At 42.8% G+C, this 24,866-nt stretch overlaps 1 protein-coding gene across 1 annotated transcript in view; it reads right to left on the bottom strand.

Annotated features, from left to right (window-relative positions):
* The window catches only part of POLR1E (RNA polymerase I subunit E), a 26,980-nt gene extending 5,048 nt beyond the window's left edge, over positions 1-21,932 (bottom strand). The window contains exons 1-9 of the mRNA XM_019516809.1: positions 21,833-21,932; positions 18,311-18,414; positions 12,244-12,320; positions 9,026-9,111; positions 8,296-8,351; positions 5,645-5,789; positions 2,787-2,894; positions 2,040-2,136; positions 1,817-1,950 (exon numbers count right to left, since the gene is read on the bottom strand). Of these exons, the coding sequence (XP_019372354.1) occupies positions 1,817-1,950; positions 2,040-2,136; positions 2,787-2,894; positions 5,645-5,789; positions 8,296-8,351; positions 9,026-9,111; positions 12,244-12,320; positions 18,311-18,414; positions 21,833-21,896 (871 nt within the window). The 5' untranslated portion in view covers positions 21,897-21,932. The remainder of the gene's footprint in view (positions 1-1,816; positions 1,951-2,039; positions 2,137-2,786; positions 2,895-5,644; positions 5,790-8,295; positions 8,352-9,025; positions 9,112-12,243; positions 12,321-18,310; positions 18,415-21,832) is intronic.
* Positions 21,933-24,866: the final 2,934 nt, after the last annotated feature.

Raw genomic sequence — 24,866 nt, 5'->3', positions numbered from 1 at the left:
TTGGGGAACATGGGAACATGAAAGATTAAAAGAGCTGCCGTGCATCCCACTTCTGCTGTGAACTTGGTAGGTCCCTACTTATGGGCTTTCAATCAGACTTGGGAAACCAATGGCCTAAATCATACTTAAAACAGGACCTCAGAAATGCCTGAACAGTCAGAAATAAATACATGTCATTCTATAGTTTTTTAAAAAAAACTAATTAAAATGACAGCTTAAAAAAATTCTTATTCCCTTTTTTACTCCTCAGACTGTTTACAGAGGTGGTTAGCAGTGCAAGTCTGAACTTGGGCAGAGTAGGCAAGGTGGCACCTTAGAGACTAACTGGTTCAGAGAGACATGAACTTTCATAGGCAATGAACCCACTTTGCCAGATGCTGATGTCAGAGGTTCATCACATAGCATTGGACAAAGTAGGTTTATTGCCTACGAAAGCTTATGCCTCTCTAAATCATTTTCAGTGCCATCCTGCCCTACTTTATGCCTTAAGACTGGTTAGTTTTACTTTTGTTTTCAAGCCACTTGTACCACTGCCCATGAGTCAGAAAGTCAATGACATTCCTTCTGGATTCCCAACACATTGTGGGGGGAACAGGGGGAGCAGGGAAGGGAGGTGCAGAATTTCAATATAACATAGCTTGTTTGTTTAAAAAAAGAAAATGTTTCGTGCTGAAGTTTTCAGAACTGCCTAGGGAATTTTACCCGCACAATTCCGACTGATGATGATGAGAGTTGTCCATTTAAATTCCTTTTGAAAAATCTCGACCTAAAGATTTTCTCTGGAGCCATCAAGAACTGCAATTATTGCATCTTTAAAAGCAAAATCCTTCAGGATGCCATGCTGAGCAAACTACATTAGCTGGAAGCAGTGGAACTGAAGCTAGTTGGAGACTAAATATGCAAATGAAGTGGGCCTGCAAGCAGCTGCAAGGGAGCACAGCAAGTGTTGCCACCTGTCAAGACCATATTAAGTTTCTCATGATGTTTGATTTCCAACCAGTTCCAGTCATTATTTTTGTCTTTTGCAGGTTTTGTGAATCCTGTGGAACATTCAAGATTAGGAAGTTTCATTCACAGGAGCAAGGTACTGCTAAGAATATATACATAAAGTATGAGAAAATTATTGTATGAAAATAGTTTTGGGGGATTCAAGTCCGTGTCCTGACTCGTTTACAGGAAAGGACTATTTAACTGATAAGGAAAAAGGAACCGCTCAGAGGTAGACAGGATTAAGTCTAATAAAATTTTAACATCAATGAAGAAAAAAGGACATCATGTTTCTCTGTGTAACTGCCTTAAGGAAAAGAGCTACCAGTCTGTAGATATTGCCATTTTTGCAAAGACAAAGAAAACTGCAAAGTCTTCAATAACTGTGGCTTTTTCATTTTAAGACTTACTTTTGGCTCACAAGAAAATACACTTTATATTCCTAAACAGAAGCTTGTTTCATCACTAAAAATATGCCAACATGCAAACACAACATGCTTCATCACCTGCTTGTGTATGTGTTGGGGGGGAAGATTAGTGGGGAAAGAGACCTTTTAAATAACATTACTTACAGGCTGAGATTCTTAAAATCATTCTAGGGGGATTGAACACCTACATTCCACTAGATGTGATTAAACTCCTTTGACTGCTTTGAAAATATCATCTTAGTACAAAAAATTAGCTTTGTCTGTCAGGTGCCTGTTACATTATGTCTGTCATCTTGATAGAATTCTAGTTTTTCTGAACAAAGGAATCCATTTTACCACATGAATCCCAATGCATTGCTGAAAGGTACATGGGGGAGAAAGTTCTTTTGTTATCAACTTACATTTCTTCTTAATCACCTTCTTGTAACTGAACTTGATAAGGGTATCCAGGAACCACAGGCACCGTGCCTTATGGTCTCGGCTGCTCTCATCTACAGGCATAGACTTCAGTTCTTCTAGAACAAAGGAACAGGGTCTAGAAAAAAGAGGAGACACGCATTAGAACTTGAAGCATAAGGAAGTGACCACTATTTTTGGCTCATCAAGACGTTTAGACATCCTTACCTTTCTTCTTCTGGCTTCTTAAGGATCTCTTCAGAAGTAAGATTAGTAAGTGCTGCAGCTGGAGCCTGCAGGGCTTCATATTCAGCGGAGGAGATGACTGGAGAAGTTTTAAGAAACAATAAAGAATAACATCGTGCCCTCTCCTCTGAGGATTAAGAGGCTTTCAAACAGTGAATGTCACTACGCCCCTCTGAGACAAGTTAGCAGCATATATGTAAAGGACAGAAAAGAGTTTGTTTTGTCCATTGCTGTACAGCTTACATCAACAATTTACATCAGTGAGGAATGCTGTTTCCAGCCCTGCTAGCTCGGGAAGACAGTCCATGGGTAGGGGAAATGTAATCGTGGGAACTGGGAATTAGATAAGATGCATGCCCCCTGTAGAATCAATTTAGATTTATTCAGAAATTTCTCTTGGCTCACCAGTCCAAATTCTAGCCCTTGCTCTCCATAAATCCATCTGCCATTATAATTGCTTTGGTGCCTACTCAGCAGGTACCATAGGGAAAGCAGAAAAATCACTTACTCTAGAAGAATCAGCCCAAGAAGCAAGACACTGACTTGTAGGTAAATACCTCATAGCAGCATGACAAATCCTCCACCCCCCGCTCATTGTTCATAAAGGGAACTGACTCTCCTCAGCAGACTCATAAAGCACTGCCAGGACCTTCCTTTTCTCCCTGGAGTCTAAACCTTTACCCTGATGTGCTCTGGTGAATTAGCAGCACGATGACCCAAAAAGGATACGGTCCTCAAATCTGTAGATGTTCTCTGGTTTGTCAGCCTCTTCATGACACGGAGGCAGGAAGACAGAGACCTCCTCCACATCGTCCTGAGCTGCATCACTGACCAAAGCTTTCAAAGTAAGAGGGAGACAAGAGTGAATACATGAACCACCGCTAATAAGAAATGGAAGAGAAGTTCAAACCAAACACTTGCTTTTAACTCAAAGGGAATTCCTTGCTTAAAATGTGAGGACTGTGGTCTGTGTAACAGAAGCTTTCTATATGAGTTAATAAATCAACTTCTCAATGATATTTTTCAAAACTTCCATCTTTTTCCTCACTAAGTATAGAAGAAGGCAGGGCAGAGATGCAGCTTACAGACTAACTAATTCACAGATGCATAAGCAACAGGTCACTTCATCAGAAGTTAACCTCTCCCCAAGTAGAGTTACTTACAGTACACAGAGCATCTTGCATATACAGAACACAACAATGCATGTCTGACAACTCTCTGGAAGAGGAATCCAGCTTTTGGTGGGTGTTTGTCCACAGTGGGGCCCCAATCCCTCATTAAAGTCTCTAACACCACAGTAATTTATGTTTAGAAACTTAAGTCATATATATGCTACTCCACAGTTTTATTGCCAGTATTGTCCCTCCACTGCTACTACACCTAAGGATTTGCAATCTCCACTAGGGGCTATGAAGGGAGATTGAGAAGCAATACTTCAAGGCAGCACATAAGAAGAGTCTAGGTTTCTACTGTCCATCTGACTGATCTAAACCTACATTGAAAGAATGGATTAAATGCAGGTTTTAATGCTTCTGGAACAACTGGCCCTTCATGCAGATCTAAATCAGTATCATTCTTAAGAACTTAGCAAGTATTGTCAGCATGTCATAGTCTTTCTATGAGACTAGGTCATACAAAAGATGGGGAGACTGATTGAATCCGGCCAACCAAGCAATCATAGAATCACAGAAAATTAGGGTTGGAAGGGACCTGCTCCAGTGCATTACTACCCTCCTAGTGAGGAACTTTTTCCTAATATCTACCCTAACCTTCCCTTGCAGCAACTTGAAATCAGTGCTCCTTGTTCTGTCATCTGCCATCACTAAGAACAGTCTCTAGCTCTATCCTCTTTGGAATCCCTGTTCAGGTAGCTGAAAGCTGCTATTAAATCCCCGCTCTGTCTTCTCTTCTCTAGACTACATAGGCCCAGTTATCTCAATGTCTCCTCATAACTCATGTCCCCCAGCCCCTTCACCATTTCTGTTGCCCTCCGCAGAACTCTCTCCAATTTATCCACATCCTTTCTGTAATGGGGACCCAAAACTGGACACCATACTCCAAATGTGGCCTTACCTGTGCTGAACAGAGTGGAATAATCACTTCCCTTGATCTGCTGGCAACACTCCTGCCAATGTAGCCCAGTATGCCATTAGTCTTTTTGGTAATAAGGGCAAATGTTGGCTCATATTCAGCTTCTTGTCCACTGTAACCCCCAGGTCCTTTTCTACACAGCTGCTGTTCAGCCAGTCAGCTCCCGGTCTGTCCCAGTGCATGGGACTGTTCTGTTCCAAGTGCAGGACTTTGCACCTGTCCTTACTGAACCTCATGAGATTTATTTTGGTCTAAACCTGCAAACTGTCTAGATCTCTCTGAATCCTAACCCTACCCTCCAGCGTATCTACTTCTTGCCGCAGCTTGGTGTCATCTGCAAACTTGCTGAGGGTGCACTTCATTCCATCTTCCAGATAACTGATGAAGACAGTGAACAAAACCAGCCACAGGACTGACCCCTGAGGCATTCCACTTGATACCAGCTGTCAACTAGACATCGAGCATTGATTACTCCCCTCTGAGCCCTGATGATCCAGCCAGTTTTCTATCCACCTTACAGTCCATTCATCTGACTCATGCTTCCTTAGCTTGCTTGTGAGAATGTTATGGGAGACCATATCAAAAGCCTTGTTAAAGTCAAGGTACACCACATCCACTGTTCTCCCCATATCCACAGAGCCAGTCATCTCATCATAGAAGGCAATCAGGTTGGTCAGGCATGACTTGGCCTTGGTGAACCCATGCTGACTGTTCCTAATCACCTTCTCCTCCAAGTGCTTAGAAATGGATTCTTTGAGGACCTGCTCCATGATTTTTCTAGCAACTGAGGTGAGGTTGACAGGTCTGTAGTTCCCTGGATCCTCCTTTTTTTCCTTTCTTAAAAACAGGCACTATATTTGCTCTTTTCCAATCATCTGGGACCTCTCCCAATTGCCATGAGTTTTTAAAGGTGATGACCAGTGGCTCTGCAGTTACAACTGGCCAACTCCTTCCAGTGCATCCCGTCTGGCCCCATGGACTTGTATATGTCCAGGTTTCCTAAATAGTCCCAAATCTGTTCTGTTGCCAGAAGACTGAGGTGAAAAAGGCATCCAGTACTTCAGCCTTTTCTACATTCTCTGTCACTAGGTTATCTTCCTCATTCAGTAACGGACCCACGGACCAGCACTTTCACTGATCCTCCCTTGTTACTGATCCAGACTGTGAAACTGGGACCTCTTTGACAATCTGGAGACAGGGGATGTCCATGGCATTTCTGGGGAGGTTGGCACAGCTAGGAGGGAAAGCAAGTGGTAGCACTGAGAGCAGTGGTAGCACTTATGACCATGCTGGCTTGCCTTTGGACTTAGCTCTGTTACGACAGCCCATGGCTTCAAAAGACTGCCAATGTCTGACACATTTCATACTCCTGACAAACCTGCCTTCTTCCTCCAATCCTCGGGGTCAGTATACTCTCATAGGATATAGGGGGAAAGAACAGATGCATTGAATCATAAAGGATTCAAAGATTTTTCTCTATTATTCTCATCACTTACCAGCTACACCCTTTGCATCAATGATGTTTTCTGCTGCTTTAGTTACAGCCATATTTAAAGTCTCACTGCCAACTCGGTTCATTCTTCGAGAGTTCAGGGCTCGTTTTTGCTTGTTGGTACCAAAAGCTTCAATGCATGAATCCACCTGTATGAGAAAGAAATGCAAATTATTGTGCCTAGAAAAGAAGGCACACTCTTTGGAAAGCTTTGGAGGGAACCTTAGGGAAAACACATCCTGAATTGGAGAAATTGCCAAGGGGTGGGCAATTATTTTAGCTGGAGGGACACTAAACACATTTTGGAGACCTGTAACTTCCTTTGTCTGTCCTCTCATTTCCTCCCTTCTCCCTCTGCTCCCCACACCCCTCTCCCCGTCTCTCTATTCCCCCCTCCCCAGTCTCTCCTCTTTCCCCTCTGCCTGTCTCTCTCCTCTCCTCACCTTTCTCCTCCCCACTCTCCCCTGTCTGTCTACTCCCCGCACTTCTCTTCTCTCCCCACCATGCTCTCTTCTCACTCTCTCTCCTCACTGCCCCAGGATGGGGGTGGGTCAGCTGTGGATGCAACTAGCAGGTTCTGTGTCTGGGCTCCCAAACCTGCCTGCGGTGTCCACAGCTGACACTGCTGCCCATCAGCTGGGACAGAAGCCCCGCCTGGGTTCACAGCTGATGCCTGATGCTGCTGCATGGAAGCAGTTCTACCTGCCTGGCACCATGCGGAGGCTGGAACCACCAGCAGCCCAAGAGCTAGATCCAATTACTTGGTGGCCATCCACTCATGGGCCAGATCAAATCTGTTGACAGGCTGAATTCTGCCCATGGACCATATTTTGCCCGCCTGGTATAAAAGAAAGTTCACCCTCTTCCTCTCTTGGAATGAAATACATTTCACAGTCAGAGTTATAAGTACGTAAATTCAGCTTTAAATCATCATATAAATATCAACCAGAAAAGAAAATATATTGATTAGCTATATTACAAAAGAGTAATTACTATCACGGGGTAGAAATACGTTAATAAAAATGAATTTAGGACATACAATATCTTGTGAGTAGACAACTCCCATATTGCCCACTCTAGAAAATCTGAACAGTACCCTGCAAATTTATCATTTCATAACCAGACCCAGGTCAGCAAAACTACAGAAGCCCATACATTTTGATGGGATGCAAAACCACTGGTTGGAGCTGGTTGCAGGACCGTGGCCAACAGCCCAGATTAAGCGGGCCATTATCTAATAAAATGGTAGATTAGACATGTAAACAGGGATTTCCTACACTAGCACTAAACTAACCAAATACACAACACAGTGGATGAGCTAATGCTCCTTGTTATTAAGCTCCAAACCATTTTTTTAGCTGTGCACATGCATGAGGGTTTAATATTTATTATTTCCAATAATGCAGCAGTTTGCTATGTTTGCAAAGAGCCTTCTTTGGGGAAAAGTGCTTTTCCTCAACATGCACTGTGAAAAGTCCCATTATCTCTGAGATTATACACCACAAGTTAGACATGTAAATTTATGTTAGAGTGGAAATGTGGAAATGTTAAATTCAGATGACAATTATAGCTATGCTTTGCTGAGGCAAAGAACCAAACCAGCTTCCTATTTTCTAGGTATCAATTTGTGGACAGAGCCTAACAGGAGTGGATGGGGGGAAAGAAGGGCAGAAGGGGTGCATGCACTGGTGTAGTCAATGCCCCCCACCCCTGCCCTTTGATTCCTGCTTCACCAAAAAGCTTAAACCAACTGCCAGCAGTGGCAGTAGCATTTCTATTCAGGCATTACTGAGGCAGTCAATTGACTTTATGGCTCATTATGCTCCACCTGATTCCTATTAATCTCTCTTCTCTCTACAGGTGTTAATGACCCACTCTCCTTTTTAATGGTCATGATGTTCCACTAATCATGATATTCTGCAATTTGCTGCCTGTTAGCCATTCTTGGCAATCTCTCTCTTCCATTAAACACCCCTTCAGACTGTTGTTAGTTCCAGCTGGAAACAAACTCAGGTGTGGTAATATTTACTTAGGAGGACATTAATTCAGGTGTGGAAATGACTGACAGTGCTGGATGCACTGTAAAGATGCTCAACAAGGCTAGATTTTGTTTTACAAGTCTGAATAAGGAATGTACATTTCACTATCTTGACTACAGGAATAATAAAACAACATCTTTTGATTATTTTTGCCTAGTTTATTGTATTTTTAACTTAATTTATAATCAGTGACCATTTCAATAAAATTGTATTTGGTTTTACTTTGATCTTAAACTGAATAACATACTGCTGGGCCCCTACCATATTAATATATCTGCTAGCATCTCTTAACTGGAAAAAATATATTTTATGATACATGTGATAGTGCACTACACAATCTGCACCCCCCATTTCAAAATCTGATCTGCCCATTGAGCCCAATCTGTTGGTGCCTTGTCTAGTGGTTATAGCATGTACAGAACAGGAGCCATAACCCAAATAAAGATAAAGATATTCTATTATGTCTCTTCATAATAACTGCTGAACTTCAGCATAGGTTAAAATGATAACTTACACCCATTAATGACAAAACTGAACACCTCAATCCCAGGCAAATATTACTTACTATGATTATCTGGGTAATTATGTTAGAAAAAGACTGGACTTCAACTTTTACCTTCTCTCTGTAGGATTTATTTTGATAATCTGATAGGTCTTCTTCTATTACATCATCTACAAAAGAACAAAAATTAGTACATGGGTCTAACTGGGTCAGTCAGTAATATGTATGAATTTAGTAACCATGCTGTTATATTTATGTTACATTAAAACTTAGCAAACTAGTTCTCAGTTTGTCATGCTTGACATGATAGCAAATGAGGGCACAAAGGAAACAATTCACTGAGGATAAAGAATATTTTCCTCTCGTTTCCTACTGAAGAACTGCTCTGTCCAAGGGTTATATTATTACCCAGAACGCTGACAACGTAGTCCTCCATATTAAGCACAGGACATCATCACTAGTTTTCTTCGGACAGAAACAAGCTCACGGGTTGCTACTGATGTAAATGCTTCTATCTCCCAGCCTTTTAACCTCCTTTCTAAGTATCACTTCATAGCTACAGTTGTCCCTTTTACCACTCTGTATCTTTCTACACTGTACTTCATTAATGTACTGGAAATAAGTGTATTGTAGGGACTTATTCCAAAAATATAGTCTTAAGAAAATCAATATGCTCTTTTTTTGTCTTACATAACGTAACCAAGGAACCAAGAAAGATGCATGTAACGTTGGATACTTAGAATGTGGAGGAACGGTCACATTCAAAAACAGGCCCCTAGCTAAGTGCAATGTACACCAAGTACAGAGGTACTTCACAGGACCCAGTGTAGTCTCTTCCACCCACCTGACAACAGTGGCTGCATATTGAACAATTCTGCATTATAAACTTCCATCTGTCCAGAGTCCTTGTCTAGCACACCAACAAAGTACCTGTAGGAAATGGTTCAGCATAAGTGAAATATGTTATTAAGATTATATGGCTCAGTACTTTGCATGACCCACTGTTACCACTAAACTGCTCTGCAAAGACCAGTTTTTCAATGCCTACAAACACCTAGAACTTCACAGTAGGAAGATCTATAAAAGCTGCATTGAAGGCTTGATTTTTATACTTGAGAGTTAAAACTAAGGCATTGAAATGAACTCTGAAGCACGCAGAAAGGGTGTCTAGATGTCAAAGTGCCAGCTTCCATTCTACTCTTTCTTTGCTTTGCCTATAAGGACCTCAGTGATTTCTCTAAAAGCAACCCCTGTATGCACAGCCCTTCACTTTGGGAGTCCATGGATTAAGTTTTTCTAAGGCTGCTGGGGGTCAGGACCAGCCACATTCAGTATTTCAAGGACAGTGACATTTAAAACCCTAGTTCTCACACACATTTTTTTGTTTCAATGATATCACAAGTTGTGCAGCTCTTCTGCAGTTTCCTTTGGTTCTTGGAGCAGAAATTCAACATGGTTTATTCTCTGGTTAAAAATGCATCTTTGCCTCTATGCCTGGCAGCTTCCCAGAAAGTGACTCCATTAAGGAGTTCCAGGTCCTTGTCATTTCTTTTAAAGTGATTCAGAAATACCTTCCTTCACAGCTCCATTTCAGAGGAGATAAGATAAGGTGATTCACAGATTCAATGATATATCAATCCACTTCTGACCAGACCTCCACAGCTTGGCAAAATGTAAGCTACAAGTGTCTTCTGATAGAATCTTCCTTCTCCAGCTAAGAGACCACTGGTTTTATGACATACAGAAAGTATACAGTTGCTCCCCTCCATATGGCTTGGGATTTACTTCTCTCTGGGTTACTTTTTAGACTGACACTAATTTTGGGAAGATGAGGCATGACTACAGCGTAACACTAGCCACTCATGTATGTAGGGGTCGGGGGATGAACTCTGTACACTTCAAAATAACAGTTCAGCTGCAGCTATAAGTTCAGATAGATTTAGTCCTATTTGAACTTCTGTTTGAGTCCAGTCTCTTGCTACTACACGTATTACATCATATAATCCCTTTCATAAACCATCTTAAATGCAGCTGTTTTATCCCACTAATTACTCTGGCTGGGAGTTTGTTCTACAGCCCCACTGCTTTGATAGAATACTCCTTCTGATTTTATGACTACATTAATTTACTATTTTATACCTATTTATTCTTGTTCCAAAATTGTCCTTTCCCTTCAATAGCTCCTCTTCCCTCCCTAATGTTTAATTCCTGATGCATTTATGGATAGCAAACCTATCCATAGCTATCCTATCCGAGGCTAAACAACCCAAGCTTTGTTAATCTTCTCTTGCATAGGATTTCCACTCCCCTGACCATCCTTGTAGCTCTTCTCTGCATCTTAATAAGTTAAGTAGAATCAATATAATCTGTCTTTAAATCAAATTAAGGGAGTTCTTGCAGAGTTTAGCCAAGGACTAAAAAGAACAAAAATACTAGCTACTTGCTAATAACATTCAGAAGGCTGTTCCAAGGACACACTTAGGCTGATAGCTGTTAGCAGAATTACAGAGGAAATTCCATCATAGGATTGCAAGGAAAATTTAACTCCCAGAAGACAGTGAAGACCAAGAATTAAGAATGGAAGAGTCTGAAGACCTTAAACATAATGACAGAAGGTCAGAAAGAATGGGCAAATTAACAACCTGAGCCCTATGCACTGTGGGGCCTCAGAAAGCCAACTTTCTATCCCTTCTGCTTCAAGAGTTATTCTCACATTAACCAGGCACATGTCTAGGGCCCTCCAGTGACTCATCCACAGATCAATTAAGTCATTAAAACTGTCTCTTAATCATACAAAGTGATCCGAGTGTTCAGAGAAGGGGCCCTAAATCACTATAAAAATGGCATATCATTGATATTTGTAGCATAAATGGTCATTAGACTAATTGGTTCCGAGTTTAATTCTCTACACAAAGTATAAAACTGTCCTTAGAGTCTTGATGCAACCATGGTATCTTAAATTAAGTGCTGTCAAAATTAAAGTCAGAGCGCTACTCATTAGCTTTGAGAAAGAGAAGAACAAAAATACATGACCAGCATGTAATCTCTTTAACCTTTTAGATAATTATCAGTAGAAAAAGTGTTAGTTTATTTTAATCAAATAATTCAGAGCCAAATTACATTGAGAGATTAAACTTTAAAACAGCGTCTTCTGCCCCCATCTCACCTTGCATGACCCTAAACAAAAACCTAAAAGAATTGTTCCTCTCTGCTTTAAGTGTTTGCTTTCCCCTCTGCTACAATACTTCAGTTGTTAAGAGGCTTGAAATCAGTAATCACTGTGAGGTGCACAGATGAAAACAGGACTCAAACATGAAAGATTAACTGGCAAGTTTAAAAGGAAAAGGCAAATCAGATTTGGCCCCCAAATTTAGCTCATAATCAAACTAAATCTTTATAAACAGTTTACGACAAAAATTTACCTTCAGGATATGAGCTGTGGACCCCACAGGTGGATGCTTCATCTATCTACCTTAAAACAAGTTTAATATACTTTTTTTTAATCAAATCATTCAGAATCAATTTCATTAACAGAGCAAAAATTATACCCCTCTTCCATGGCAGGATTTCAGTGGCTACTCAAGGGATCTGGATAGCCAACTCACATCAAGTTTGACCTGACATTGTCTCTTAGGGACCATTTTTCATTTTGGATGAGCACATATCACTTCATCTAGTGTTCATGAGAAGGTAAATGTGCAGTTAGAACAGACACATTTCACAGTTCTTCGATCCAGCTGGATAGGATTATTTCACACTGACCATTCACGTATACACCTATTCTAAACATCTGTGTGAAAACCAGACATTCTCTTACTGTCCCTAAATCAAGCAAGACTTGAGTACAGTATTTCTAAAACTACTGGCATTATTGCTGGATGCTGCAAGAGCCACTTACATGTTTTCTTTTACTGTGCGTACACAATTTGAGACAGTACAGGTTCAAACACGCTCAACTCTTTTGGAAATCTGGTTCCACATAAATTAACTGAAATTCTGAAAAGGGTAAGTCAAAAATCTCAACTAAGCAGAACAACAGCTTCCCCAACCTGCAAAACATACCTGCACAGGGAGTTACATTTCAAGGCGCTAGTGCCAAAGTTGTTTCCCACGTAAGAAAGCCTTTCGGTCTCGGAAGTCTAAAATGCAGGGGAAAAAAAGAGCTTTAGTGGAAGACTACTCTCTGCAATAATTCTCCTCAGGGACTAAGCTTTTTGCCAAGTTATTAAGTCCTGTTTTTCTTTGGTGCCAGATTTGTTCCATGTGAACAGGGTAAATTTATAACTTGTCTAATTTTAGGGAAACTTCTTCATCAATCCTATAGTAAATTTCCCAAATAACATCTTTTAAAAGAAAAAGAAAAGAAAAAGGAAAAAAGAATAAATGTCTCCTAAGGCTGAAAGAGCTCCCTCTACACCATAAGGTGTGTTCCAATGATGAATTGCCCTCAATTTACCAAGGATTATAGTGGATTTTTAATAACTGTCAAGTTATAAATTAATATTGAATGTTTTTTCTTAGTAGATAAGATGCTGTTCAAGTAAGAATTAATTCAAGAAAGTCTTACGACCAGCGTGATACAGAAGGTCAGACTAACTCAGTAATTCTCAACCAGAATTTTGTGAGATCCTTTGAAGGGTGTTCCTTTTAAGGGTGCACAGCGCCTACATGAAGAGGTAACTGCTTGCTCTCCTCCCCCTACCTGGCACCCTGTGCCTGCCCCAGCATCCTGAAGACAAGCAGTGCCCATAGCTCTTCTTCTGAAGGACTCTTGCTTGTGCTGCTGCCCCACCCTGCCCACATGCTGGTCACCACTGAGCTCTGAGCAGTACACTTTGCTCCAAGTGGGTGGGAAGGCATGCATCTGTGCTTCTGAGCCCAGCACCTCCCCTCCACTACTCCTCCCATGCTCCTGGAGCCTTGCTCACCCACTCAAGTACAGATCAGGGCCAGGGCGGAGGCAACTACTATCCTGGAATTCTTAAACAATATGAAAGCAAATATTTGTTAATGCTAGATACTTTTTATATGCATCCTCTTGTTTCTGACTCACTTTCAGTGCTGAACTAGTGAAGACACTGTTGACTCTGCTTGAATTAGAACAGGGTTGTCCAACTTCTAAGCATCCAGGGGCCACATTCTGTGTGGGCTGCACCAAGGGGCCATGAGTGCCCTGGGCCACAGGCCACACAGGCACCCCCAGCTCACTGGTCACGGACTCCCCAGCCGCAGCATGCTGTGAAGGCACTGCAGCTGCAGGCTCCCCTGGACACTATAGACTGTGCTGCCCTACCTTGCCCTCAGGACAGAAAGGGGAAACCAGAGGAGGGAGAGGGAGCCCACAATGCAGTGACTCTAGCTGCTGCAATCAGAGTGATGGGGGGAATGAGGGACAGGTAGGAGATTATAGGCTATAAATTAACTCCTTGTAGACCATGAGTTGGATAGCCCTGAATTAGAAGAGAGTTAACTGCTGCAGTGATTTCTGCTGGCTTTTCTTTTTTGACTAAAGGATTTGTTTCTTTTTTTATGCAATTGTAGAAATGTATCAAAGCAATATTCAGTTTGTGATGTTGGTCATAAGAGACATTTGACCAAGTCAGCTAATATTTGGTTGTTATGCCATTATAAAGAAATGTTTAGGTTGACTTAACATCTTCACAGGACCACTCAGTCCACTGCAGGGCCATTTTAATCCATCCTATGCATGGTGGCAGGATTTCATTGTGCCAAAAACAAATTCTGAAGGTTGTCAGTTCTCAGCTTGAATATTCCCATGGCAAAATACAATAGCTAATGCTGCTGAATTTAAGTAGTTTTAAACCTGGGGTGCTGTGAGATACTTCTAAGGGTGATGTGAGGTGTGAGGAAGTAAACACCGTAATGAATTAATGTTTTAACTGTGGTGCTGCTAAAATTAGAAACGTTATGGAGGTTGTACCTTGAGTCGAAAAAGGATGAGCACCACTGGACTAACTAATCAAAACCTAGCTTTATAATCTAGCAATCTAAAAACCTGAAAGGAAGGCAAATGTTATATGGGAATTATTGCCTTCATAGGTCAAGTTAGTATTTGGGTTAAATTCTGAGCGCATTTATTGTCATAATGAACTTTGGCATCTCAGTAATGTAACTCATGGTAAGATGCCTAGGTTCTCATATCTTGGAAGTCATGGTTTGTAGTAGTAACACTGTAACTAATTAGGATAAATATATTTTTAAACATAACCCCCCTTGGTATTAATCTGATATGTTATTGCCAAAGCTTTAGTTGCAAATAGCCTTCCAGTACAATTTTTCAAAACGTCTTGAAAATTAATTCTTCTCTTGGATGGAAAATTGTGGCTCCCATCTCAGCCCAAAGGTGTACTTTTGGGGAAACAGGAATGACAGTAAAATCAATATGGCAATGTAACAATGCAAGCTACAGCATAAGTTTCACTGTGCACATGCACATACACAGACCCAGACGCATTCTTAATAAAATAAAACTCTCTATGTGCCCATCAGAATCATAAACTGGTTGAATTTCAAAACTATCATTTAAGACACCAGCTCTGCAAACTGGTTGCAATTTATCCACATCCAGCAACTCACAGACTTAGGGATTAGATTTAAATATATATATATTTGTGCATCCACAGTATAAAAATTCTATCAAGTTTTTGATGGAGTAATTTATAGAACCACTGAGTTGAATGCCTATACAAAGCTGTGTAACTCCACAGTTAACACAGCTAAAGCTTTTCCTTTTCTGGTATAACTTGTTTCTCATTCCATTAAAATCAATCCAAAAGAAAGCTTTTGCATAAGACAATTTAATCAAAACAAAGATTACAATATTAAAACATGAGAGTACATAAATGTAAAAAAAATTCCATATATTTTTGCAATCATTATAACCTGTACACTCAGTAAGAAATTGTTTAAAAAACTATTATTATTAAACATTCACCCCGATATGTATAGGGTGAATCACTGTTACTTTAAGAATCCCTAACTGCACACATTTCATTTTCCATTCTCACAGTTGCAATAATATTTCATTTTTAATATACAGTCCAAGGCAATTCAAAACTGAAGCATACTGCATTAGTGAACATTTGATCCTAATTGGTATAAGCATATAATCAATAATAATTTCATTTTGTAATTTATCTATTGTGTCTTTTAAATTCAATTTTAAAAACTGTAGCTAAACTCCATAGTCTACACAAAATATTGAACTAGCAAAAGTATGGAGTTTCATCCTATTCATGCATCTGTTTCTGAGCTTTAACACAAGAATATTATGCTCTAATACCGGTCAGAAGTCTGATGTTCAGTGCTGCTTCTTAAGATTACACTGACATCTTGTGGCTTTGTATACTAGACTCCACATGTACACTTTATAGAGCAGGGAAGTTTCTAGCCTCAATGTGTGAACCATTACGTATATTAACAAGGGACATGCAGACAGCTTACTTAAAGGTTCAGGCAAAGCCTTCACTTACCCCATCACTCCAAATTTTCCACATAAATTTCTGCCCCCACCTTTTTGTGCATTCAGTCCTACACCGATTGCTAAAACCAAACAAACTTGCAGCCCTGAGTGGCAGGGTTTTATTTTAGGGCAGTGGTTCTCAGCCTTCTTAGGCTTAAGACATACATACATAACTCTTCTTAAGTTAGTGGCACACCATTTAAAAAAAATAATGTATGCATTGAAGTGTGTAAAAAATAACCTAACTGGAAATGAACTTTTAAACAAACTGGAAAAAAAACATGCAGGAATAACGATAATATTATAACTGATCTGATACATTTGCATAGTTGGGCTCCACTTGAGAATCACTGCTGTAGAAAGATACTATTGTAGCTCCTGTCACCATGAGGTCTTAACACCTTAAATCTTTAATGTATTCATCCCTGAAGCAATATGATGAGATTAAGGGTCAGATTCTACAACACTCTGAAAGTGTGAAATGGTACTCAGGGGTTTAAGTATGAGGTACAGAACTCGGACTCTTCAATGAAAAAATAAGAATCCTTCAAGGAACAAAGGCTTTGTGCAAAACATCACAAGTTGTAAGATTCACAAGAAAACCACAAGTTTGTCCAGCATGGTGCAAACTGCTCATTTTCAGCATATTGCCTAAAAGTGAGAGGAGAGAAAGGGTGGGGAGGAAAAAAACCTCAGCCCTATAAAATGAGGAGGGGAGGTTCTGTCCTACAGGGAGAGATGCCTTTGCATGGCAGATGGGTCCCTACTACAGAAAGGGACCAGCCCATGAGGTGTGGTGCAGCGCAGTGCAGTATGGCTTCATAGCAGTTCCCACTGGCTTGCCACAGGCCCTGTTCAAGATTCCCTTTGAGAAGAACCACCTGGAGTGGAATCTGCTGCCTTTCCCAGGGACCAGGGGAGAAAGGCTCAGCTTGGCTCTCCTAGCCAAGAGCTCCTGTCTGACTCTTAACCTTCAATTGCAGCTTCAGCCTGGTATATGAAGGAAAGAAAAGCAAGCGCAATTCCTGCGTTGGGTCCTAAAGAGACAGGCAGGATCCTGTCTTCAGAACGGCACTGATTTATGCTGCAGCCACTTCCAGGCTTAACCCAGCACTGTATCCTGGAAAGAGAAGTACAGCAGGATTGGCGCAGTACCCCTGAAAGGATCTCATGGCACTCCAGGGTGCCATGGCACTCTGGTTAAGAATCACTGTTTTAGAGGTTGAGTTTGCTTTTAATACACCCAAGGGTTTTACTGCCTATTTTCTTCTGTAAATGGATGTACTCATTTGAAATCTAGCTGTTGTTTTAAAAAGTTCATTGAAGTAGCTTCAGCTACTGTGGATGCCTCTATCTCTCTGCAACTGCAGGGTGTTTCACAATTAGATTTTTTTAAGAACTATTTTAATGGCTCTCTTAATCCTGGTTCTGTATGAAAAACAAACAAGAAGCCCCAACTAAACTAAACCTGATTCTATGTCAGACCCTCAAGAGCAGAAGCATACAACTGAGCCCAATTTTATCAGAAATGATGGTTTTCCATGAAGATTCTATTCTAGACTTATTTAATCTGGAGAAGAGAAGACTAAGGGGAGATTTAATAGCAGCCTTCAGCTCCCTGAAGGGTTGTTACAAAGAGGATGGAGCTAGACTGCTCTCAGAGGTGGCAGATGACAGAACAAGGAGCAACTGTCTCAAGTTGCAGCTAGGGAGTTTAGGTTAAATATTATGAAGAACTTTTTCACAAGGATGGTTGTAAAGGACTGGAGCAGGTTACCCAGAGAAGTTGTGGAATCTCCAACCTTGGAGGTTTTAAGACCCAGCTAGACAAAGCCTTGGCTGGGATGATCAGGTTGGGGGTGGTCCTGCTCTGAGCATGGGGTTGGTCTAGATGACCTCCTGAGGTCCCCTCCAACCCTAATTTTTCTATGATTCTATGACCAGGGCCCAAAACTCACTATACAAGAGCCACTTTGAGGGGACTGACAAGAGCCACTTCCACATAGTGATCCCTGGTAATGTCTCTGATAGCCAAGAGCTCCCGAATTGACAAAAATGCCAAAGTACCCAAAGACAAAGATACAGAACCATTTTTTCATACGAAAGAAGCCACTGACAATGGCACAGGAAACACAACCTGATTAAAAGAGGGGGAGAGTATCCTCCCAAACATGGGAATTATCCAACTGGATCATACCCAACCCTACTCTCATCCAATATCCTGTCTCCATATATGGGTAACATCAGATGTTCCAGGGGAAACCCCACAGTTTCATATGAGGGATAATCTACTTCCTATTTTAGGGCTCTTCTTCATTCTAAATATCTACACATTGGTTTAAACTGAAAGCATAAGGTTTCATCTCTCTTCCAAAATGTGTTCTTGTTTATCATAGGCTCAGATACTGTATATCTATATAGAATTTCTTTGAAGTCTGGTAATTTTAGGAGCTATCATTGTAAGAACAGTATATGTAAAAAGTCAGACAGAAGTGTTTTAATTTAACAATGTCCCCTTATATATTTCTACAACCTCCTGTCAAAAAACAGCCTTGCTTACAAGCACAAAACCTGGTTATAAAGGAAGGCCTGTTTGTTTCTTGACTGCTGAACAGAAATAGCTTGTACAACGATGAATCAACTTACCAGGATTCTCCTGTCCTTCTTTCTGGGATTAGTAGTATCTTTGCTTTTGTACAATGTGAAATTCATGTCTTCAGAATTCTGCAGTCTCCCATTTGAAAACTGAACTATAATAGATTAGGAAGGAGAAAACATTTGAAATCGTTTAACAGCAATAGCATTCTTAAAATAAAAATGTTTGTAACAACGCCAGGAAAGATCTTAATTTTATGAATAAAAATCTTGGGCAACCTCTCCTATATAAAGCTTAGTCTTAATTAATTCCAGAAGACATCATCATAACTAACTTGACCAGAGGTAGAATCCCATGAATTTATTTTCTTCTCTCCTATGTCCATTTCACTCACCAAACAGTGGCATCTTCTAAAGGTTTGCTTATGCACAAAAAGGACCAACTAAGAGAGATAATGAAGAACAAAATATCTGAAAATAGCTCCTTGTGTGAATGTGGTCCCAGAGTAAAGCAATTTTATTTCAAATAATTACCCTGCTTTGGAAGTCCACTGATTATTTTTGCATGATTATTTTTGCAATAACATAACTTTTATTGTGCAATAGTATCTGCATGGAGATATTATCTACTACTTCCATCAGTTTTCCAGGACTGCAAGATAATGAAGCAGTAAGAGCAGACCAAGAAGCCTGACATCACTGTTGTACAACTGAAATAACAGTGATTTTGCCTCGGGCGTTCGATGCCTTAGATTAGCACTTGTGAGGCTAGACACTAGTAACAGACATCACCAAACATGACTTTTAAGACTGTTATTTGCACCAACAGAGAACGTAACTGCGTGTGCATGTATGGAGGGGGAGGGAGGAGCATATAAATATCAAAGATGAGACCATCTACCTCCTGAGCTGCACCATTTAAATTAGTATTTTGGATGCTGAAAGCAGATATATTTCCTCAATGCTTAAAAAACTATGGAAATGTTGTTCCATTCATCTCTGCATGTGAGAATCTTCAAAGGGACCTCTCACAAGCAGGTGCTTCCCTGCTTCCTTAGGTCAGTGAAAAAGCTGCAAACACTTGCTGCCATAACAAAGCTAATATCAGAGAACAGATGACTTAAAGACAGCCAACCTGTCCACCAAACCACCTTCTAATTTTATGTGTCTTTTACTAACCATAGCTCAGGATTGCTGGAGGGTTTCTTGTTTAACAGCTAAAAACTTGTTTTCTTCTTGAAATCCCATTGCGTAACATTTTTCGCACATCCAAAGTCAAACCAGTACTGCTTGTACAGTGGTCCATGTCAGCAGGCCTGTGTGATGTACCAGTCACCACCTCTAACATGAGAAACAAGTTGGTTCTAGCTATTAGACACGCCACTGCTTTGCCTTCCACCCTACTCTCTCCCTTGGTGGCAACAGAGTGAGTCCTGTCCACACAGATTCACAGAAGTTTAGGGCTGGAAGGGACCTTGTGAGATCATCGGGTCCAACCCCCCAGCTGTAGGCAGAAAATACTGCTGGGATCAAATAACCCCAGCAAGGTGCGTGTCCAGTCTCCTTTTGAAGATCTCCAAGGTAGGTGCCTGCACCACTCCCGCTGGGGGTCTATTCCCAGGGTCTGGTCACACAAATTGTGTAGAAGTTTTTCCTTATATCCAGTCTGAAACCTTCTTCTAGGAGTTTATAACCACTGCTCCTGGTTTTCCCCTGGGGCGCTTTGGTGAGTAGTTGTTTGCCTAGCCCCTGATGCTCACCCCTGATATATTTGTAAGCTGCCACCAAATCCCCCTGGAGCCTTCTCTTTTTCAGGCTGAACAGTCCCATATCTCCCAGCCTTTCCTCATATGGCTTGCTCTTCAGGCCTCTAATCATATGAGTGGCTCTTCTCTGGACTCTCTCAAGCTTCTCCACATTGTTCTTGAAGTGTGGTGCTCAGACCTGGATGCAGTACTCCAGCTGTGGTCTCACCAATGCCGAGTAGAGCAGGAGAATCACTTCCTTAGTTTTGCTTAAGATGCATCGGTTGATGCATGCCAGCATATTGTTTGCTCTGCTAACTGTAGCATCACACAGGAAGAGAGGGCCCTGCCAGTTCAAATTTAAGCTGGCTAGAAACCAGTTATAAAGTTGTGACACATTTTCAAGCACTAACCGTGCAGCCTGTTGACTCTTTTTAGAGCTGGGAGGTCATTTTTATAGCATGATAATTATTTTGGTGGGGGGGGGGCAGTTGTCTACATTTTATTTATTTAATAATATATTTCATGTACCAGGTCAAATTAGCCAAATCAGTTCCAAATCATATCCATTGAGCAGAACTTGATCGTTCCAAAAAACCATACTGATTGAACAGGCAGAACTCAATAATTCTAAACACAAGTATGCTGCTACAACCAGCGAGCGTCCTCCATCCCAGCCTCTCACTCTGGTACTTCAGGTACTCCCAGCTCCATTGGCAGGCATCCTATGCACAGGCCCAAGCCCAAAGGTCTTGGGATTTGGATGCCCCCAGACATAGGCTGTGGAATGGGGTGGGCCACCCGGGCCATGGCCCAACCAACTTTTAGCACGTTAATTTATAAAACCAACAAATGTGCAATTTTGTCATTCTGGTTAAAACTGTATAGCTGTTTTTTTAACTGCATAGTTAGCTAAATAGCAAGCTATACTTCCGCTTTGTTTGTGCCTGATGTGATGTTTCCGACTGACGTGTCATTCCGTAAGTTGCCTGTGCATATGTCCCAGCTAACGGCACAAAAATGCATTAGTGTAAACATAAAGTAAGAAATCAGTGGTGAGAGCTGGGGGGGGGGAAATGGTTTGTTTGGCCCCACCCCCAACCAAAAAAGGTGTTCTGCAGCCCCTGCCCCCAGATACTACAGATAAACATCCTCCAGCCCAGACTCTTTAGGCAGGGACTTCAGATACTTCCTACACTGGACCATGAGAACAGATTTACTTTATTAGAAAATGTTAAAGTTTAAGGTTACAAAGTTCAAAGCAAAGGAAATAGAAAAGCACCCCAGCAAGGGGCTACATAGTAGAGGACAGGGGGTAGGGAGGGGAGCACACAAAGTTACATATAAAACATGCAGGCAATCTGAACTTGATGTTGCTACATGCCGCCCATTTGACATACAAAACATGAGGCCACCTCAAACTTCATCTGGCTACACGCAGCCCATTTGAGCAGGTTCACTTTATTAGAAAATGTTGAGTGACAATGACAAGGCCATAAGGGAAAAAATCCAGAGTGCCCCAGGAGGGATGGGGCTGAGGAAGGGCTCGTACACTTGATCTTATAAGGCCCACCAGAGGCTGAGAACATTTATTGGGCGTTCCGCCAGTGAACGGGGCCACAAACCTAAGGCAGGGGCCAGAGAGAGACTCCGGCTCCAAGCCCACGCAGCAAGGGTGGCTCAGGGAGCCCCCGCCCAAGCACCTCCACCTCTGCACCGCAGCCAGGCCGCCAGGAGGCCGCGAGGCTCCGGTCTGCTCCCGCTGCCAGCCCCGAGCCCGCCCGTGGCGTCCGGCACGTGGCGCCGCCCGCAGGGCGCCCGCACTCACCCAGCAGCGCGCTCTGCTCGTCCCGCGGGCCCCCGCGGTAGCTCCACACGGCGGCAGCGGCCATGGCGCGGCCTCCTCCTCCTGCGCCAGCGGCCGGGAAGGGAGGAGTCTGCGCCGGCAGCCGCCCGCCCTGCGAACAAACGGGGCCCGGCTCCTACCTCGTCTGTGGGGACTTACGAGCGGGTCCTGAGCTTTTGCTGCCTCGCTCGCAGCAGGAGAGAGCGGGGGCCGTCTCGGGAGAGAGGAGGGGCGTGTACCCGGCCGCGCTGGGACAAGAGGAGTCTCGCGAGAAGGATGCCCCTTGCCCGGTGTGGCGCGAGTGGCTTGTCTGGTGTCTTGACGCGGCAGGATTCCCGCGCGGGCCCTGCCATCGGGACGGGACGGGCCGGCTTGTGGGACCCTGCGAGCCGCGTGTGTCCGCCGGGAGGAGGAGCCCCTTCTTCTTCTTGCAGCGCTTCCCAAGTTGTGACCTGGCAGGCGAAACACCATGGGCTTGACCAACGGGTTTTAAACCCGAAAGCTTGCTAAAAAAAATGGGTTTTTTTCCAACTATTTAAGGTGGTCTAATAAAAGATATCAGATTCACCCGAAAAACTTGTCTGCCTGGGTCCACGGAGGCAGTTTTCCTTAAGTGCTCCCGGGGATAACTGCTTTTTCTGGCGTGGTTTCGTATCCCCTGAGGTGTTGGGACTTAAAGCTGAGGGCAGGCAACGCTGGGCGGCATCCAAACCCTGAGCCTCCAGGCTTGGGCCTGCACATAGGATGCCTGCCAAAAGACTTTGGAAATATCTGAAGCCCCTGGTGGAGGTGGAAGATGTTTGCCGGGCCACTTATGGTTCTGGACTGACTCAGATTTATTTGGCCTTGATTTGGCTGGAAACAAAAAAATTCTTTAAAAAAAAAGCTTTCAAAGTTCACAGGCTAAAGGCCTCTCTTCTCCTTTGAGGCTACGTTAGTTCAGTGCACACATAATGTCCTTTGACAGCTCTTCAGCAAAACCACATCCGTTTGGAATTGCTGCTTTCTGTGCGCCAAGCCTTTGGAACCCCCAAACCAATCTGGAAAAACAGCAACCTGGCCTTTCAAATTGAACCAGGTATATTTAACACCAGTGTAAGGGTGGCTTTACGCTATGGTAGTGATTCTCAACCAGGCTCCCAGGAAATCCTTGTAAGGGAGCTGCACAATATTAGCACTGTTAGGTGTGCAAACACCTACACGTGGTTCACAAAATAAACCCAGAGATTTCAATTAAGAACTTCTTTCCAACTACTCAGTTGGTCTAATAAAAAATATGACATCTACTCAAAGAACCTTGCCTAGTGAGATTTCAACTAGGAATCCATGGTCTCAAAATCATTCTGACCTGCTGTAGTTTTTCTGAGTTCTTTGCAAGAGAATCACTCTATCAATTTTCCATAGCAAAATAAAGAAATACGTTTTTAAAACGGGGTTCTCTAAATTCAAAAAAGTTCTGGGGAGGAGGTGGAGGGCTTACATCTAAAAAACATTGAGGACCCGCTGTAAGATCAGGTCTAGGACCTGTCTATGGTACCAAGTAGATTTAGTGGAGCAGTGTCCTAGCTGCAGTGAATGTGGGACCTCTTCCGTGTTACCTTTATGCAGGAACAGATAGCAGACTGACTTAGGGTTTTGTTTGGGGGGGTGTTCTTTTTCCTTTTTTCTTTAAAAAAAAAAAAGCTCTTTTTCCCACTGATCAAAGTCCAGCCAATTTAAGCTTTGTTCTAGTCCCCTGAGCATAGTTTAGCTTTCAGCAAGGATGTTTTCTTCTGCTCTTCCACCATGAGGATGCACTGACATCTGTTCCTGGTTCCTGTCCTTGCATTATCTTTGATGTACTATGGAAGGGAAAAAAACCCCTCTTTTTGTTGCACCCAGCAAAATCTATGGAACCTTGTATTTTATCTGGAGAAGTACAAGAGAAGCCAAAGCAAGCTCGCCCAAACTATACACAGGTGCACTGGACTACTAGCAACCAGGCAACATTACCAAGAGCAGCTACACAGAACAGGCAGATGTAGTCACTACTGAATTGCCCCCCTGCCACGTTCCCAGTTTTCCTCTGCCAGTAGGAAAACCATCTTGGTGGTCCCAGTATTTCCCCTGCCTGATAGTTACCCTCCCACTAGGGACTTCCAGTGGGAGGATCTCAGCTACATGCTGAGTTTATGGAAATGGGGGTGGGTGACTCGTCCCTAGCTTGCTCCTGCAGCCGTACGGCTGAGGACAAGCAAAACTTGGGAGTGTCCAAATCCCAAGTCTCCAGGGTTGGGCCTGCAGGTAGGATGCCTGCCCAAGGATTTGGAAGCATCTGAAGCCCCAGGCAGGGGTGGAGGACGCTTGTTGGTAGCAAGACCCACGTGTGGCTCTTGAATGATTTCTGTGGATTTGGGTTTGATTTGACCTGGGACACAAAACATTTTCCATAAAAAACAAAATACAAACTAAAAGTCAGTTAAGATTCCCCGAGAACTGGGTTTTGCACATTTTTGGTTTCGCAATTAGCTCCTTCAAAAATCATCATCTATTTTGAACTCTTAGTATTATAGATCGTACATGCCACAAGGGCTGGAACTACCCTACAGATACGATAATTACGGTGCCCCTCGCAACAACAGCCCTGTGCTTGCGTGCCCCCGGGGGGGAGGGGTCACCCAGGCTCAAGCCACCGCCCCTGCGCCCGACGTCTGCACGGGACAGAACTGCCCCATCCCGGACCACACAGCTTAACGACTGCGAACGCTTGGCCGCTTTCCCCTTGTTTTGGACGGACCCGGCCAATCAGCGGCCGATGTCTTGATAAACCCTAGGGGCACCGCGGAGTTATCAGTAAGCAGCCGCGTGACTGGCTAGGCGAGTCCCTTTGGGCTCCAAGGGCCGCGAATCGCGGTCTGTGATTGGCCGGGACGCCCGTCTCCCAGGTGGGCTCGGACGCTTCCCTCCCCCCACCCCGCCTCGCTCTCCCTGGAGTGGCCGGGACACGATGGCGTCATTTCCGGCTGCCGGCGAGGCC

Source organism: Gavialis gangeticus, unplaced genomic scaffold, assembly GCF_001723915.1.
Source record: "Gavialis gangeticus isolate Ggan-Ray unplaced genomic scaffold, GavGan_comp1, whole genome shotgun sequence".
NCBI classification, from domain to species: Eukaryota; Metazoa; Chordata; order Crocodylia; family Gavialidae; genus Gavialis; species Gavialis gangeticus.
Note: the sequence above shows the minus strand (reverse complement) of the source record. Positions and strands in the feature narration are given on the sequence as shown.